General features: G+C 57.7%; 1 protein-coding gene across 1 annotated transcript in view; it reads right to left on the bottom strand.

Annotated features, from left to right (window-relative positions):
* The window catches only part of DIS3L2 (DIS3 like 3'-5' exoribonuclease 2), a 217854-nt gene that overhangs the window by 29452 nt on the left and 171342 nt on the right, over positions 1-17060 (bottom strand). Inside the window, exons 11-12 of the mRNA XM_056120993.1 lie at positions 10258-10365; positions 2922-3155 (exon numbers count right to left, since the gene is read on the bottom strand). Of these exons, the coding sequence (XP_055976968.1) occupies positions 2922-3155; positions 10258-10365 (342 nt within the window). The remainder of the gene's footprint in view (positions 1-2921; positions 3156-10257; positions 10366-17060) is intronic.

Here is a 17060-nt window from a genome sequence, read left to right as displayed (position 1 = left end):
GCGCCGTGGGCTGAGAGGATGCGCCACGCCCAGCCAGCGATGCCCCGAGGTGTCAGTACTGGGGTGGGGGGCACTTAGCACCCCACTGACACCACCCCTCCCGCCATAGCCCCTTCACGGGACCCCGGATGCAGTCTGGAGCCTGGTGGCCTGGCCGAGCCTGGGCCCGGCTATGGGGCTGAGCCGCTGACAGCTCCCCCCAGTTCCCTCCCCGCAGAGCCATCCCATCCGGTCGGTCCGGCAACTCTGACGCCACTGTCACAGGCATCTCTTCCCCGAAGGAGGAGAAAGCAGCGGAGTCGGGGGCGGAGGCACACGGGCCAGGGGTACAGAGCAAGGAGCCCCAAGCAGGGACGCAAGGTGCGGCTTTCGCTGAGCCAGACCCTCCTCCCCGGGCCCCAGACCCTGCAGCCCATCTTGGACCACGTCCCTGTCCGCATGCAGACTATCCCCAAGGTCAGCAGATAGTCCTGGCCCCTGCAGCCCGGAAGGTGGAGGCCCTGGTGGGGGGGGGGGGGGCAGGGGGCGGCTCTGGGCTGGTGGTCAGCTGCTGTCCCATCAGGCTGCCCTGTCTGCCTCAGCTGTTCTGCACCCTGAACCCAGGGCCCACCCCAACCCCCCAAACACCCCCCAGATCTGTCCAAAGCCCACCATCACGACCACCTCGCTGTGGCAACAGGCTGACTCCACGCCCAGAGCCCATGGTGCGGCCAGACAGCCTGAGGTGAGCAGAGAGAGAGAGAGAGAGAGAGAGAGAGAGAGAGAGAGAAAGAGGGGCCTGGTATTTCCGAGGACCCTGGCTACGGGGGATGCAGGCAGAAGGGTCTTGGGACGGGGCCGCTGGCTGTCATATGGGGCCTTCGCCAGGGGCCCTCGCAGCACGAGATGGCGGGTTCTGGGCTGCAGCCCTGTTCTCTGGGCAGCCAAGAAATCGCCTCCAAGGATGCGGCTCCGACATCCACACACTTTAATGAACTGGAACCTCATTAGGCCTTCGGAGGGTATTTTTTTCCTCTCAGTTTGACGGCAAACTTTTCTCTCCCGTCAGTAGGGTGTGCCGGGAGGCGCGGGACAAAGGGCCTGCTCACCCCCCAGTTCCTGCACAGAAGTAACTCATCGACCTTCCGGGCGCCAGTTTTCCCCGTTCAGAAACGGGGGACTGTGGTTAACGGGCCTGCAGAGCCAAAATTGTTTTCAGCAGTCAGATCCGGGTGCCCGAGACCTGCCCGAGATTAGCATCAATCACGGACCTGACCCCCAGGAGCCAGAGAATTTCACATGCTTGATTCAGAGGCTCTTTGGAACCCTGTGAGAGGCCCCTGACACATATCCCCGGGCTGTCCCCCTGGGTGTGTGTGAAGCAGCGGCCGCTTAGCTGGCTTCCGAGACGGTGATATTCCCCAAGCGGGCAGTAGCGCCCCCTGGGGGTGGGGGCATTGGACAGATCCAGGTGGCCTCAGGTGCCACAGATGGGGGTGGTGTGGAGGGAGGTGTCTTTTTTTTTTTTAAAAGAAGGTGAATTTTGGGGCTGAAGTGACAGCACAGCGGGCAAGGCGTTTGCCTTGCACGTGGCCGACCCGGGTTCGATTCCCAGCATCCCATATGGTGCCCTGAGCACTGCCAGGAGTGATTCCGGAGTGCAAAGCCAGGAGTAACTCCTGGGCATTGCCAGGTGTGACCCAAAGAGGAAAAAAAAGGGTGAATTTCTGCAAATCAGATTGGAAGGCTTGTTCTAGACGCCGGTGGAACCACGGAATCATGCAGAAGAGACAGAAAGCGCTGGAACATTGGGCTGAGTTCATACCAAAGTAGGCACACTCTCTCCGGTTTAGTAAGTGGAGCTGTTTGCTCCTTTTTGGAGCGGGAGGCTTCCGAAACAGTGCTCAGGAGTGTGTGTGAGGACCCGCGGGCGAGAAGCGGCTTGGGCCGGCGTGAACAAGGCAAGAGCGCGCCAGATGCCTGCTACCGTGTCTCTGCCGCCTACGAGAGGCTCTGGAGAGGTCACGCAAACGGGCTCTCAAGGAACAATCTCAGCATAAGTCGGATCGCTCGGGGCCTCTCTGGTGAGGACAAAGCCCAGGCGAGGCTCTGCAGGGACTCCCGCGGCTCGGGGGCCCCGCACCTCTCTGTAGCCCCCATTTCTCTCCAGCGCCACCAAGTCAGAGGCACCTGTCGGCGGGTTTCGCCCTGGGAGCTCACAGGTGCTGCGGCCCCCGAACGCAGGAAGAGAAAGTGCAGTGGCCTCGGCGTCTGGCCCGGAACAGAGAAAGCGCGGGATGGAGGCATGTCCCCCCTGCCACTCCATGGGGGGAGCCGTCCCCCACCAGGGCGCAGGGCAGGGGGGGTCCCATAGCACCCACAGACATTCCCTTGCGGGAGCGACCGACCACCTTCTGCGATGCCCACGGGGCAGTGTCTGACGCTCTCCCGGAAGGAAGGGTGGCAGGAACAGGCCCCAGAAGGGGCAGGAGGAGCACGTCGGTGGCCGAGAAGCGGTTCTATCAGCTCGGCCACCGAGACACTCGGAGACACACACACCGTGCCAGGGGCGTGAGGAGGGGCTGCAGAGATGGGGCACTGGCTCCCTCCATGAGCCCCGGATATTAGGCCCGCCTGGGGGGTACTCTGATGGCCTTGGTGTCTGGTCCCCGTCCAGGCTACCCTGGGCCTCAACAGCCAGCGCCCGCCACGGCCGCCCGGGCACTCTGCTTCTGCAGAGGTTGGTCAGGGACCTGAGAACACCTTTGGAAGGCTGGGGACATGCGGTCGTGCCACCCGACCCGTGGACACTTCCTGGCGTCTCTCTCCCGGCTCCACTAGGGGTTAGTGGAGGAAGAGGCCGCGGGGTGTGGGGAGGCCGGCACTGCCCTGGGCTCGCGGCCACCGTCGGCCAGGTGGCCATCGCCAGGCGGGGGACTGACCTGGTCCAGGCGCAGCGCCCCGTCCCTGAAGCGCTGCCGCCGGAGCTCCTGGGCGATGGCATGCAGCTGCAGCACGGCGCGGTGCACGTCCCAGCTGCTGTGCTCGGGGCCCACAGGGGGCAGCTGCTCGGCCGGCAGCTCCCGCGAGGGGCTCTCGATCATGCTCTGCGCGTGCTCGTAGCTCAGCTTGGCACAGGAGCGGATGACGGTGCGGCCGAACCACTCGCTGAGGATCTGCGGAGACAGGGCACGGGGCTGAGGGGCCGGCACCACGGGCCCATGCGCTGTGCCCCGGGACATGCAGGGACAGAGAACTAGGCAAGGCGAGGCGGGCGGGGCAGGTCCTTGGGGGGATGCGAGGTGCGGGGGGTCAGGGAAGCCCCCACCCCTGGGTGACCCCTAGTGCTTGTGACGGGAGGGGAATGTGGGGGTCAGGCTGGGGGGCGGACGGGGCAGGGGTGAGTGACGAGAGGGGACTGTGGCGTGTCGAGGTCGGGGGTGAGGGGGGGAGCACTGGGGTCAGCGGGGCAGGCGGGCGGGCAGGAGGGACCGTCTCTGCCCGGGAGGCTGGAGACCCTCGGAGCACTCTTCCTTCCCTTCCCCCAGGAGCGAGCGCCCAGGGGGGGCCCAGGAAAGGCAGGAAAAGCCTCACAGAAATGCCCCCTGCGCCCAGTGCTCGGGGCCTCGAACCCGCTCCCAGCAGCTTCTGGATTGTTCTGGAACCACAGAACCCCTGGGACAGGGAACTCGTGGGGTGCTTGAGGCACTGACACTGCACTGGGGGGCACTCCTGCCCTGGGGGTGACTGCGCAGCCTCTGGCCCCCGCCAGCACTCGTGGGGGCCATGCCTGCCTTTCCCAGCACCCCCTGGTCACTTGACAGGCAGCAGACCCCCCCCTCCTCTCTGTGTCCATGGACCAGCCGGGCACGCTGCGGCAGGTGTCAGGATACTCCCTCCTGCCCTAGGCAGTATCTGGGGGTTCTGCAGGCCACCCACAGTCTATGCTCTGTCTCCCCGGGGACCCCCACAGCACTGCAGACCTGCCTAGCATGGCCCAGGGCCACAGGCTACCCTGGGCACCTCGTTCCTATAAACTGCTGGGCTGAGAAATGCTCCCCGAAACGTACTCGATGATGCCAGCAGCCGGGCAGTGCCCCCACCCTGCACCCCTTCCCCACCCCTCCAGCCGCCCGGCCTTGTGCCCATGGTAGAGCCAGGCCTTCTGGCAGAGTGTGTCCCTGGCTGAGGATCCAGTTCCTAGTAAGTTCCTAATATCACTTTTTTTGGGGGGGGACGGAGCAGGGGGCTCCGGAGTCACTCCCAGGGGACCATGAGGTGCTGGGGATCAAACCGGGTCTCCCACACACAGAGCCTGGAGTCATCTCCGCGGCCCCCGAATATGGTTGTCTGTATTTTTGGTATATGCCCAGGGTCCACTCCTCTGGGCTCAGTGGACCGTATGGGGTGCTGGGGCATGGACGCTGGTCGGCCACGTGCAGGCCAGTCCCCTCCCGGCTGTGTCATTCCAGCCTCCAGCCCCTCCCCCATCCGATTCTGGCTGTTTTAGCTCCCGGTGCCACAGCCGAGAGCGCACAGCCAGGAAAAGAGCCTCAAATACACTCGAGCTTGATGTAACAGACACGGAACGGCCAGGCAACCGTCACCTCTGAAAATGGTTCCATTCCGTTCTGATGGATTTGAAAATTTATCTCCCCGTCCCCCTGACCAAAGGAAGCCCAGTGCGTCAGTGAGAAATCGCTGGTTCAAACATCTGCCAATGGGTAATTTGTAACATTAAATCAACAGGCACAGAATCGCTGCCCAAGGCTCTGGCTGGCTTGGTTCAAACGCAAATCAGGAGGGAGAAATAACCATTTTCCTGACCGGAACACAGCCAGGTGTGTGTGGGGGGGCTGGGGTGAGGGGGGCCCCCGCAGATTCCTGCCACTTTTCACAGCTGTGACCCCAGGAGAGCCCCCTGGTGTGAGTGTGTGTGTATCTGTGTCTGCTTCTGTGAGTGTGTCTGCATGTGTACATGCTTGTGTGTTTATGTTTCTCTGCGTGTCTTTGCATGTGTGTGCATGTGTATATCTATGCATGTCTGTGTACATATGCATGTGTGCGTGTGCGTGTATGCATGTGTATACATGCATATGTGTGTGTGTGTGTGGGGGGGAGAAACATCATAGGGGCTCAGGGGGGAGGCCGGCAGGGCCATTACTGCGTGTACAGGCAGGGCTGTTGGTGGGACCAGCCGGGGTGCGGCCGTCTCAGCTGGCCCTATAGGTCCAAGGGTCTGGAGGATGGAGGCAGCCGGCAACACACTGAGACCACTGGATGCCTCTGCTGAGGTCACTGAAGGTGCCTGTCTCAGCCTATTTGTTTATGTGCTGGAATTTTCTGAAAGGCAGAAAAACACTGAGTCCTTGTCTGCCATCTCAGGCCACTCTGCGGACCCCGACTGGAGCAGGCCCCTTTCTCGGAGAGGCCTGAGGGGCTGCGTGAGCAGCGGGCCTGAGGGAAGGAAGAAGGAAAGTCCCTTCCCGTGTGCCGTGCAAACCCAGGAAACAGGAGGGCATGAGATGGGACGGACTGACCCGGTCCACTGCCAGGTGGACAGAGGATGGGTGGGTCCGGGCAGGAATTCTGGACACCAACGCCTGGCGAACAGGGTCACCGCTAAGTGTGGCCACCATGTGGCGTCTGTCCCACAGTGCCCCTCCCCCCCCAACTCCACTCCGGCTGCACCTGACGGGTTCGAGCATCTCTTCCTGGAAGCCCAGAAGCGGCAACCTTCACCTCCTCCACATCTGCCCTCCAGCCCGGGGGCCAGCGGCCATGGCATAAGATCTGCCTCCCAGAGAAACTCGAGACCAATCGGGATTCCTGAGTTTGCTTTAGAAGACGAGGCAGCTTTTTCTTTCATCAGATTGCAAGCCCTTTTCTGCGGATTCAAGTTACTTTTTTTATATGGGCCTTTTCTCTTTAATTTCACAAAAATAAGTGCTCAGGAAAAGGCCAAAGTGACGTTTTCCAACATGCTAGGAAACACACCCAGAAAGCAGGGCGTTACCGATGCCTCACGCCCACTGCAGGGACGGCCCCCAGTCCCTCCTGGTCCCTTCCCATTCACTCCCTGCACTCCCATGTGACCACTGGCCCCTGACTTCACAATTCTTTTCTTGGACTCTGGATAATGTACAAATTGCTTCTTGACTCCTGAGCACGCACCTCTCATCGGACACAGGAACTGTCAAGACCAAAGGTAACACGGACACCTTGTCTCCACCACAACTGGGGCGAAATAATGTCAGACTGTGTGGGGGAAGGCAATGGTACTGTGTCAGGTAAGGGACTCAACATTTGGGGGGGCCCGTGGCACTGTGTCAGGTAAGAAACATTTTTCTTGTAGCCTATGAAAATGTTTTCAAAAAATGAGAGTGATGTCTCTGATTTTAAAAAATGGAGGTGGGAGGTACTTGGGCTACACTTAGAAATGCTGGGGATGCTCCTGGCTCAGTGCTCAGGTACCATGCAGTGCTGGGGGTTGAGCCTGTGGTTGGGCATGCAGAGCATGTGTTCTAGACTGTGGTTATTTAGGCATGGGTATCTGGTTCATGCAGGAAAACAACACATGGTACTGACTACCAATGATAAGATCTGAGGCCCAGAAAAAATGAACCTTTTTGGAGACTCCTGTTTGACAGTGTGCCCTTGGGGTCCGACGTGGTGAAGGTCACACTGAGCCAGGGTCTTCCAGATGACAGATGATGGCCAAGGACCCTGCATGGCTGAAAGAGCCATTCAAAGCTAAGTCAGATCAATGTCATCACTTTATCTTTTGCCTTTTGGGCCACACTTGGCGGTACTCTGGGGTTAATCCTGGCTCTGTGCTCAGGAATTACTCCTGGTGGTGCATGGGGGACCATATGGTGTGCAGGGGATTGAACTTGGGTCGGCCGCATGCAGGGCAAACACCCCACCTGCTGCACTACTGTTCTGGCCCCCAGTTCTCAGTAACTCTTCAGAATAAAGTATTTGGTAGTTACTGATCTGAACTGGCCTTCAAGAACTCAGGCATGTTGTGTTAGGATCTCTCTCCTAGCCCCTTCAGATGCAGTCCTCTGTGGATTAGCGGCTTCTCTGTGGAGAGCTGAGATGCGGGACGTTGTTCTACCATCTCGAGGTCAGGAGCCAGCAGATGATGTATGGCCTGCGGGCTGATTGACGCGTCACTCGTGTTCACGTGCTGTTCCTTTGGAAGTGAACCGTGTCTTTCATGTATGCCTTACAGGCTTTCCTGCTATGACAGCAGAGTACTCTGAGGAACTGCAACGCCAGAGATGTTTGTAATCTAATTTCTTCCACCTCACCTGAGACGTTTCTCTTCTGTCTGGTGCTATTTCACACACGCTCACTGCAGGCTGGCCAACCATGTTTTCTTGTAGTTTCCTGAGGAACATGGCAAGAAGAAAGGGAGATTTTTCTCTCTGCCTCCTACCCCCTTTTTGGTGGCGGCCTTTTGTCAGAAATGTCTTCCCTCACCAGATGTCGCTATCTTGGCTAGGCACAGAAGTTTGAGGTGAAAATCACAATCTTTCAGAAATCCCAAAACTCTTCTTCGTTGGCATCTCGGGCTGAAATATAGAGTGTGTGACTCCATCTTCTTCTCATATGCCTGAGGGACCCTTCCTGGGCCTGTGGAGCTCTGGAACTTCCCGACAGCATGTGTGGAGAGGATGCGTGTCCACTACCAGGCTGGACAGGAGGCTTTTCCAATGGGGCATGGGCCTGAATTATTCTCATGATCTTTTCTTTCCCTGTTTTCATTGTTCTCTATTTCTGGAATGTTCACTGAACAGATGTTGGGGATCTTGGGCTGGTCCCTGAATTTTCCATCTTTTTTATTTGTATTTTGGGCCGTACCCAGCAACGCTCAGGACTCACTCCTGGCTCTGCACTCAGGAATCACTCCTGGCGGGCTTGGGGGACCATATGGGATGCCGGGGATCGAATCCGGGTTGGCTGTGTGCAAGGGGAGCTCCCTCCCCACTGTCCTATCGCTCCAGTCTCTGAAATTTTCCATCTTGCTGGGACAATTGCCCAAGTCGATCTTCCGACCAGAACCTTGATTTTTCCTCCCTTCTTCTATCACGTCGTTCATTTCCAAGAGTTTTTCCTTGTTTCTTAACCCCATCTTAATACTCACGTTTCTAGATCTTGCGATCTAGATGATACACGCCTCTTAAAACCACACTGACACTATAAGGAGTTGACCTTCTCCCTGTTTCGGTTTTTGGTTTCATGACAGAGGCTTCCCTTTCGGTCGCCTCTTCTCAGAGGAGATTGTTAACACCAGTGATTTGAGTGAAACTCCGAGTTTCCAGGCGGCTGTGGGCAGAGGCCCGAGTGCCGGGACCTGGCTGGGCCATGGCTGAGATTCCCTGAGGTAACCTCCTAGAAGTTTCGGCTCTTCCTTCCTGTCTCTCCCCTCTCGGGATTCAGGCATGGGGGCATTGCCAAGCCGGGACTGGCAGGACACACGGACTCAGCCTGTGCCATCCAAGAACCGCTCACCTCCACTGCAGTGAGCCTGTCTGTCTGTCTTCTGGTTTAGGCATTTTGTACTTGACCTTGTCCAGGGACTAGAGTTCTGGTCTTTACCTAAATATTGGGGGGGGGGGGCATCTCTCTCCTCCACTTTCCAGTTACACGGTGCTGTTGGGTTCTGATTTTTTTCCTTTTTCCTCCGGGCTGTGCCGTGCGGACGGGCTGTTTCTTGGCGTCTCCCCTCCCTGGCCGAGCACCCGCTTTCTCAGGCTGCTAAGTCAGTCAGCGCTCATCCATCTGCCTCCCCGCGGCCGGCCTCTGTTGCTCTTGTCTCCTGTCCCACTCTCTTTGTCCTTGTGGGTTGAGGCCTCGAAAAAAAAAATCTCTTCACTGTTGTTTTAGTGAGGTTTTGGGAAGGAATGAAAGTGAATGTGGGTATTTGATCCTCCATTTTTTACTTGAAACCTCTTCATAATTAAATATCTTTTTTGTAACTTCCATTGAATATTACAATATAAACATTTCCCTGTTCTGACATGATCTTTGCAACAGTGTTGGTAATTGTATAACATCCCATGGATTTGGATCCATAGCTTATGGACTGTTACTCTGTTTTTGAATGTTTAGAGTTGTTTCTGGGTTTTTTTTTTTTTTTTGGAGGTGTGTGTGGGGGTAATTTTCCTGGAACCATCTTTCATTTATCTGTTCCCTATGCCTCTATTCAGGAATTGTCTACCGACATTCTCCTTTGCTCTTGGCCCACAGTTCCTCTGGGGTCTCGGTTATGGCACGACCTTGCTAATTTAATTCCCCCTTAAACCACCAGGCCCTCCCACACAGGCTCGGGAGGCGGGGAGAGACAGTCCTGGGAGGGTGCCTGCTGCCTTCAATCCTGCCCCCAGAGCCAGGAGAGCCCTGCGCACACAGTGTGTGTCCGAAACACAAAGTACAGAATAGTAATAACAAGAAAACAGCCATGACCTTTCTCTTCCACTGAGAGGCCCCGTGCTACCTAGTATTCATCTGTGATGCATCCAGTGCCCTGTCCCCCTCCCCCACTGTACCGGACTCCACCACACCCGCCTGACCCTGCCCGGTTCCCGGTGTCACTGTCAGCTGCGAGCTGCCCAGGGGCCTGTCTCTCAGTGCCTGCCTCAAGGCCCCCAGATCCGGAGGAACATGGCCAGGCGTGGTCCTCTGCTCAGGGGCCCTTAACACGCTTCCTCAGGTACGGCTACTCCCTCCTACCACCAGGCAGACAAGGAACTCATGGAAGGTCTCTCTCTCTCTCTCTCACACACACACACACACACACACATACACACACATACACACACACACCAACTCACACAAAGACACATACACACTCACATACCCCCACTTACACACACTCGCATACCCCCACTCACTCATACACCCCCACTCACACATATACACTTACTCACACACAGACAGACACAACCACTCATACACAGACACACATTCACACACCCACCCACGTACACACTCACACCCCCACTCACACACACATATCCCCACTCACACAGATACACTCACACCCCCCCACTCACACACACACCCACTCACACACAGATACACACTCACACATATACACCCACACACACACCCACTCACACACAAACACACCCACTCACACAATCACACACACACAAACACACCTACTCACACATGCGCACACACACATACACACACACCCACTCACACACAAACACACCCACTCACACAATCACACACACACACTCACACACACTCTTCCGCTCTTACCTTGCCCTGCGCGGTCAGTGTCCAGATGACGGAGAAGGTGAGCTTGTCGGTCATGGGGTTGAGGCTGCACAGCTCCTCGCACAGCAGTCGGGGGAGCATGGGGATGACCTGCGAGACAGCGCGGCCGTAAGCACGGGCAGGCGGGAGCGGCTCCGCCCCGAAAACGCATCAGCCCCGTCCCAGGAGCCTCCCGAGCCGAGACTAGTGGGGGCCAGGGGCGGGGCGCCCGAGTTCCTGGAGCCTCACCTGTAAGCCTTCGGTTTTATCTGAGCCACACTGGGGGGTGACCAGGGTTTCCTCCTAGGGCCCACCCCCGGGGGGTCTGTGGAGTGCCAGGGACCGAACCTGGGCCGCAAGGCGTGTGCCGTACCCGCTGTGCCATCTCTCTGGCCCACCTTGAAGTCCTGGATGATTTCTGGGCAGAGGGCAGACATGGGCCCGCGTGCATTCTTGGTGGTGAATGGCCAGTTTCCCCGGCACCATTTCCTGAACAGACTGTCCTGCCCCTCGCTGTCCCCAGCACTCTGTCCCGGCCCACGCAGGGCTGGGAAGCGGTTACACATCGACCGTGAGAGCAGTTGGCACCACCCTCGGGGCTTCTTCCCGGCCCGTCTAATCTGATCCGGGGCACCCTGGGCGGTTCTGACTTTCTGACAGTGCCTGTGTCAGGAGTGTGATGCCACGAGCTTGCTCGGAGCCCTCGTGGGGGCACCCGTCAGTTTGCAGCCGCGTGTTCTGATTCCCGTGGAAAATGCCACTGCGATTCTGGCAGGGAGCACAGCCCTGTGGCCCTTTGGGCGGCAGTGTGGCCTTTTGAGGCCGCTCCGTTCTTCAGGGACACGGCCTGTCTCCACCCACCCGGGTCTCCGATCCCGCTCGTCCAGAGTCCTCAGCGCTCAGTGCTCCACGCCCGTGGCTGGGTGTATCCCGGGCCTCCTGCTGCTCCCACTGCCGTGGCCAGTGGGGCTTCTTCTGCAGTGGCTCCCAAGCGGTAAACACTAACTAGGGGAAGGCAGGGACACCAGGACAGTGACACGTGACATCTTCTAAACAGCAGCACGCAAGTCAAACAACGGGGTCTGGGACAATGCTTCAGAGGACAAAATGCGAGGACGGTCTCCCCCAACTGTCCCTGTGGGCCGAGAGCCCTCGACACGGAACACCGACTGAGAAGAGGCATGAAGGAATTCCAATTTAAAATGAGCCCCACACTCGGCTGTGACCCCGGGTGGGCTCTTGTGACCCCAGAGTCTGGAGGGGACGCGCAGACTCATGTTGGCTGGTGCAGGACGAGCAGCAAAGGCCCGGCCTGGCCTCACCCGTCCGGGCCGTGACGTCCTTCCCTGTCACCCACCTCCTCCTTTGTGAACAACAGGAAGTGCCCAGCAGAGACCCCCCCCGAGCTCCTCCGCGCCCCAACACTCGGCCTCCTGTAGCCTCAGCCCAGTTGCGCCTCTCTCTGGGACTGTCACCTTCGGCCCATGGTGGCCTGGCCTTTCAGACTGGGTCCTGCACTGTCCCCAGGGGGCTGCTCTGACGGGTGGAGTGTGTGTGACCAGGCCAGGCATGGCGGCTGGCACTCGTCCTAAGTCATCGCTGTCATCTCCTCCTCCTCCTTTGGGTTTTGGGGCCAGACCCATCTCTCGCCTTCCCCTGGAATCCCCCCCCAGCCCCCCACATGTCTGGGCCTCTCCCAGGACCCCCATCTGTTCGCCTTTCTGGCCACTTGCCACTGCCTCTCCTTCCCCCGCCCCCAGGTCCACCACAGAGCACGCTTCGGATGTCGTGCCCCCTTCCACCTACGGAGTAGCTTCCCCTCAAGACTGGGACACTGGTCAAAAGCCTGGCCAAGTGGTTCTACATGGAAAGTATCATGCTAAGTGAAATCAGTCAGAAAGAGAGGGAAAGACATAGAAAGATTGCATTCATCTGGGGGATATAAAGTAACAAAGTAGGAGACTGATACCCAAGAATAGCTGAGATAAGTTCCAGGAGGTTCACTCCATGGCTTGAAGGCCAGCCGCACACGCTAGGGGAAAAGGCAGCTCAGATAGAGAAGGGAGCACCAAGTAAAGGGTGTTGGGAGGATCCTCCCAGGATGGGAGATGCATGCTGAAAGTAGACTATAGACCAAACATGATTGCCACTCAATGCCTCTTTTGCAGACCACAACACCCAAAAGGAGAGAGAGAACAAAAGGGAATGCTTTGCCACAGAGGCGGGGGGAGTGGGGGTGAGGGGGTTGAGGAGTGGGAGGGCTACTGGGATTAGTGGTAGTGGAGAATGGGCACTGGTGGAGGGACGGGGTATTCGATCATTGTATAACTGAAACCCAAGCACAAAAATTTGTAAGTCTACAACTGGACTTCATGGTGTTTCACTAATAAAAACTAAAAAAAAAAAAAAGCCTGGCCAGACAGAGGGGGCCTCCGTCTCCTCGCCCCAGGCCCCAGCAGGGACCCCACACGTGCTGGAGGAACCGAGTCGGGGGCACTTCCTGAAGGGGCGAGGGGTGTGGGCCGGGGAGCGGCGAGGGCGAGCACGGACTTTCTAAGCATCCTGGCGAAGCTGACCGTTTAGGTAAACACGCAGCTGCCCAGAGGGCTGGGTGGGGGCAGCAGGGAAAGCCACAGCAGGGCCGGGCCAAGTTCAGCCACGGGTAAGCCAGGTCAGGCCTGCGACCCGGGCGGGGGCCAGAGGAAGGTCTGCTCAGGCTGGAGCAGGGCCCCCACCAGCCGGGACGGGGCCCACCTGAGCACCTGGGGCGGGCCAGGAGCCCCCGCCGCCCTTCCAGCCAGGCCTGGGGGGTGCGCCCTGATCCTCCGAGACTCAGGTGAAGTTCCTGAGCTTCCTCAGAGGACAGGGAGGTTTTCACAACGGGCTGGCACCCGGGCACAAGGTAAAGGAAGCAATCGCTTATTCACCAGCCAACAGGCTTAGAGAATTTCCTTCTGCGGATGGACACAGGCAGGAATTCTGAAGTTGATGAACTCACCTGCAGAGTAGGACACAACAAAACACCAGCATTGGACAGCTGGGAGGAGCCTCTTGGGGTGCCCAGAAATAGGGGGATCCGCCCCCCCATAGCCTGGGGTACCCAGAGACAGGCGGGCCCAGCGTACCTAGAGATAGGCAGGTCTGGGCTCCCCCATACTCCAGGGTGCCCAGAGACAGGCGGGTCCGCCTTCCCACCTCCACAGCCCAGGGCACCCAGAGACAGGTGGGTCCAGCCTCATCTTCAAGCCCATTACAGAACAGCATCAGTAACTTTGGAGATTTCTGGGTCAGCTTTCATTCACTGCTTCACACGTACAACAACATGGGCCGGAGGCAGAAAACGTAGGCTTCGGTTTCCAGCGTTGAGGCTTTCTCTCTCTTTGGAAACTTCAAGCGCCTGTTTTCTTATATTACCTGAAAACTACAGCTGGCCGGCACTTCCCTCGCAGAGAGAGAGAGAGAGAGAGAGAGAGAGAGAGAGAGAGAGAGAGAGAGAGAGAGAGAGAGAGAGAGAAGTGGCCTAGGATCCCACCTTCTTCTAAGGGAAAGAGCAGCTAAGAGCAGCTTTGGGGGCCGGAGGGACCCGCACCCCCTGCAGTCCCCCGAGCCAGTCAGGAGTGATCGCCTGAGTGACTGCTTGTCCCCCCACTGTGCTCCCTGCAACAAAACCCCAAAGAGTCTCTTTCATGGGGTTTCAGTTGAAATCATCTAAGCTCATCTCTCTTCCTGGGTGCCCCTGTCTGTTGCTAAGGAACAGGCAGCCACACATCACCATGACTAAAATCCCAGCAGGACACAACTTCCTGTGAAGGAGTGCGAGGTGCTGGGGGACCCAGATGGGGTCACTGAGACCAGGGCAACATTTCTCAGCCCCCTCCCTATGGTCCCCTTTGACCGGTTCCTTCTTGCGCCCTCCCTGACCCCTGCATCCTACTGCTGGTCCCCTAGCCTCCAGCTATGGCCCCTGTGGCGTGGATGCAGTTTTTCACCCCCGGGATTATCCTGGGGGGCCCCCGGGTTGAGAATCGCTTCTCCATGGGATGGTTCTCCACATCTCAAGAGCCGATGACTCTGACCTGTCACCACAGTCATGGCGAGGCTTGAGAAGAAACTGGTGACCGGCCTCTCAGAAGGGAAAGTGACCAGCAGCTCCTCACTGCATGTTGCCCTCGCCCCAAATTCCCCATGCCTTCTGGAAACAGGAGAAACAGATGGTTTTGTCATGTGAGATGACAGAAACTTGGGAGGAGAGAGCAGAGACTCTGAGAGAGATAGAGAGAGAGACTCTGAGAGAGATTGAGACTCAGAGAGACTCTGAGATAGAGAGAGACTCTGAGACTCAGAGAGCCTCAGAAACTTCAAGAGACTCTGAGAGAGACTGAGAGACTCCGAGAGAGACTTAGAGAAACTCTGAGAAAGACTGAGAGAAACTGAGAAAGAGAGACTCTGAGATAGAGAGAGAGACTCTGAGAGAGACTCTGGGAGAGACTGAGAGAGACACTGAGAGACTCTGAGAGAGACTCTCGGAGAGACTCTGGGAGAGACTGAGAGAGACTCTGAGAGAGACTGAGAGACTCTGGGAGAGACTGGGAGAGACTGAGAGACTCTGGGAGAGACTGAGAGAGACTCTGAGAGAGACTGAGAGACTCTGGGAGAGACTGAGAGACTCTGAGAGACACTGAGAGAGACTCTGGGAGACACTGAGAGACTCGAGAGAGTCTGGGAGAGACTCTGAGGAGAAAAGAAACTTGAAGGAGAGCAGCCCCCTTAGCTTTGAAGACCTTTATGGGCACAGCCGGGGAAGGGCTGAGACACTCCCGGCCACGGTGTTTAGGAAACAAGAACGAGGAGCAGGGAAGGCCGGAGCTGAGGTTGGAAGGACCGAGAGCTACAGCTGCTGTGTCAGAGGTCGGGGCCAGGGTCCCCCTGCCTTCTCCTCCCCGCGGTCACCGGGGCCTGAGGGAGAAGAGGGCACAGGCGCGCCCTGATAGTGGCCAATGCGGGTCCTTCCCAAGCTCCGGATTCTCCACACCCTCCCGCTGTCGGGATTCTCCCTCCTGGCGGCTCCTCATGCTTTAGGCCGAGAGTCGGTTCCCACGCCTCAGCCCCGGACAGCAAATGTCAGTGAGCAAGTGGGTCACCGCTGTCAATTGGGTACCCCGTGTCCAGCTGTGTGGAGCCCGAGGGGTGCCAGCTGGTGATGGCACCCACAGACGGGGGTGGGGGACACCCCAGGGAAGCAACTGCTGGGCTGGAGAAGTGGAGACATCCATTCACCTACTCCAGGGCGCCACGGCCACTTCCCACCCTGACAGCACGTGAGAAAAGTCACTGCAAACAGCCGCGAGGAGGTCTTCGGAAAGGTTTTGTGTTTCATCTCCTTTGGATAGATCCCAAGAAGTGTGACCGTGAGGTTGTACGGTTAAGCGTAGGTCTGGCCTTAGGCCAGGGTCAGGGTGCCAGGGTCAAGGTATTTGCCATGCCAACACCACCTGGTCCCCTGAGCACCACTGGCTGAGGCTCTGGAGGGCCCCGGTACCCCCAGGCAATCCTTGAGCTGTAAGGCTTGAGCAGCACCCTCAGACCCTCACAAGGGCTCAACCCTCAGCTACCTCAGCTGCAGAGAACAGGGTGGGGGGGAACCCCCAGGCCTTGTGAACAGGGCCCTCCCCCCATAAAAGAATTGATTTAATTTATACCTTTTGGGATTACAGTCAGCTGAGCATAGGGCTTAATCCTGGCTGTGCACTCAGGGATCGCTACGGGCAGGCTTGGGGACCATACGGTGGGTGCCCGACCTGCTGTACCATCTCCCTGGCCCCAAGAATAGATTTGTAAGAAACTGCCATATGGGGCTGGAGCAATAGCACAGCGGGTAGGGCGTTTGCCTTGCACATGGCCAACCCGGGTTCGGTTCCCAGCATCCCATATGGTCCCCTGAGCACCGCCAGAGGTGATTCCTGACTGCAGAGCCAGGAGTAGCCTCTGTGCATTGCCGAGTGTGACCCAAAAAGCAAAACAAGACAAAACAAAACAAAACAAAACAAAACAAAAACCTCTGCCATAATCTCTCCCCATTTGGCCGCGCCCGTCTGTATTCCCGTCGCCAACCAACGTGTTCCCGTCCCTCCCCACATGGACTCTGGTCATTCTGGCTGGGGCGTGGTATCTTGGACTCCACGTGCTGTGGTCTCCCTCTGATGAACTCATCTGCCATCTGGGCGCCTTCTCCGGGGAGGCGTCTGCCGAGGGGTCTGGCCCATTCTACATTGGATGGGTCACTTTTTTTTTTTTTTTTTTGCTGTTGAGACGTAAGAGTTCTGTGTATGGTCTGAACAATATTTATCAGACATGCGTTTTGCGAATACTTTAGTCTCTGGGTTGCTGTTCTGTCTCTTAACGGTCTTTCGGAGAGCTCAATGAAATGAAGTCTAGCTTAGCAATCCCTTCTCTGCTGGCAGTTTACTGGGGTCACATCTCAAGTGGTCAGCAAACCCAAACCGTCAAGGTGTCGTTCACTGCCATCGTCAAGGGCGCTTACAGCTCACTGCCAACGTTTTGGTCTGTGGTCCATTTTGAGGTCATCTTTGTCCCTCTCCTTGTGAGTGGCTGTGTGCAGGGCCGGGACGGCTGGACATGTGGGGCCCTCTCAGTGCTACTTGGTAAGCGTCAGAAACCCTTGGAGCTGTGGCCTCGGGGGACCTCTGCTGTGGAACAGCCAATCCCTCAGCCTAGAACACAGCCTTCCTGGGACTGGCACCGAGTCCGCTGGTGAGCGCAGCCAGGGCCGTGTGGGTGAGGTGGGG

This window comes from Sorex fumeus, unplaced genomic scaffold, assembly GCF_029834395.1.
Source record: "Sorex fumeus unplaced genomic scaffold, SorFum_2.1 ptg000005l, whole genome shotgun sequence".
Classification (NCBI taxonomy): Eukaryota; Metazoa; Chordata; class Mammalia; order Eulipotyphla; family Soricidae; genus Sorex; species Sorex fumeus.
Note: the sequence above shows the minus strand (reverse complement) of the source record. Positions and strands in the feature narration are given on the sequence as shown.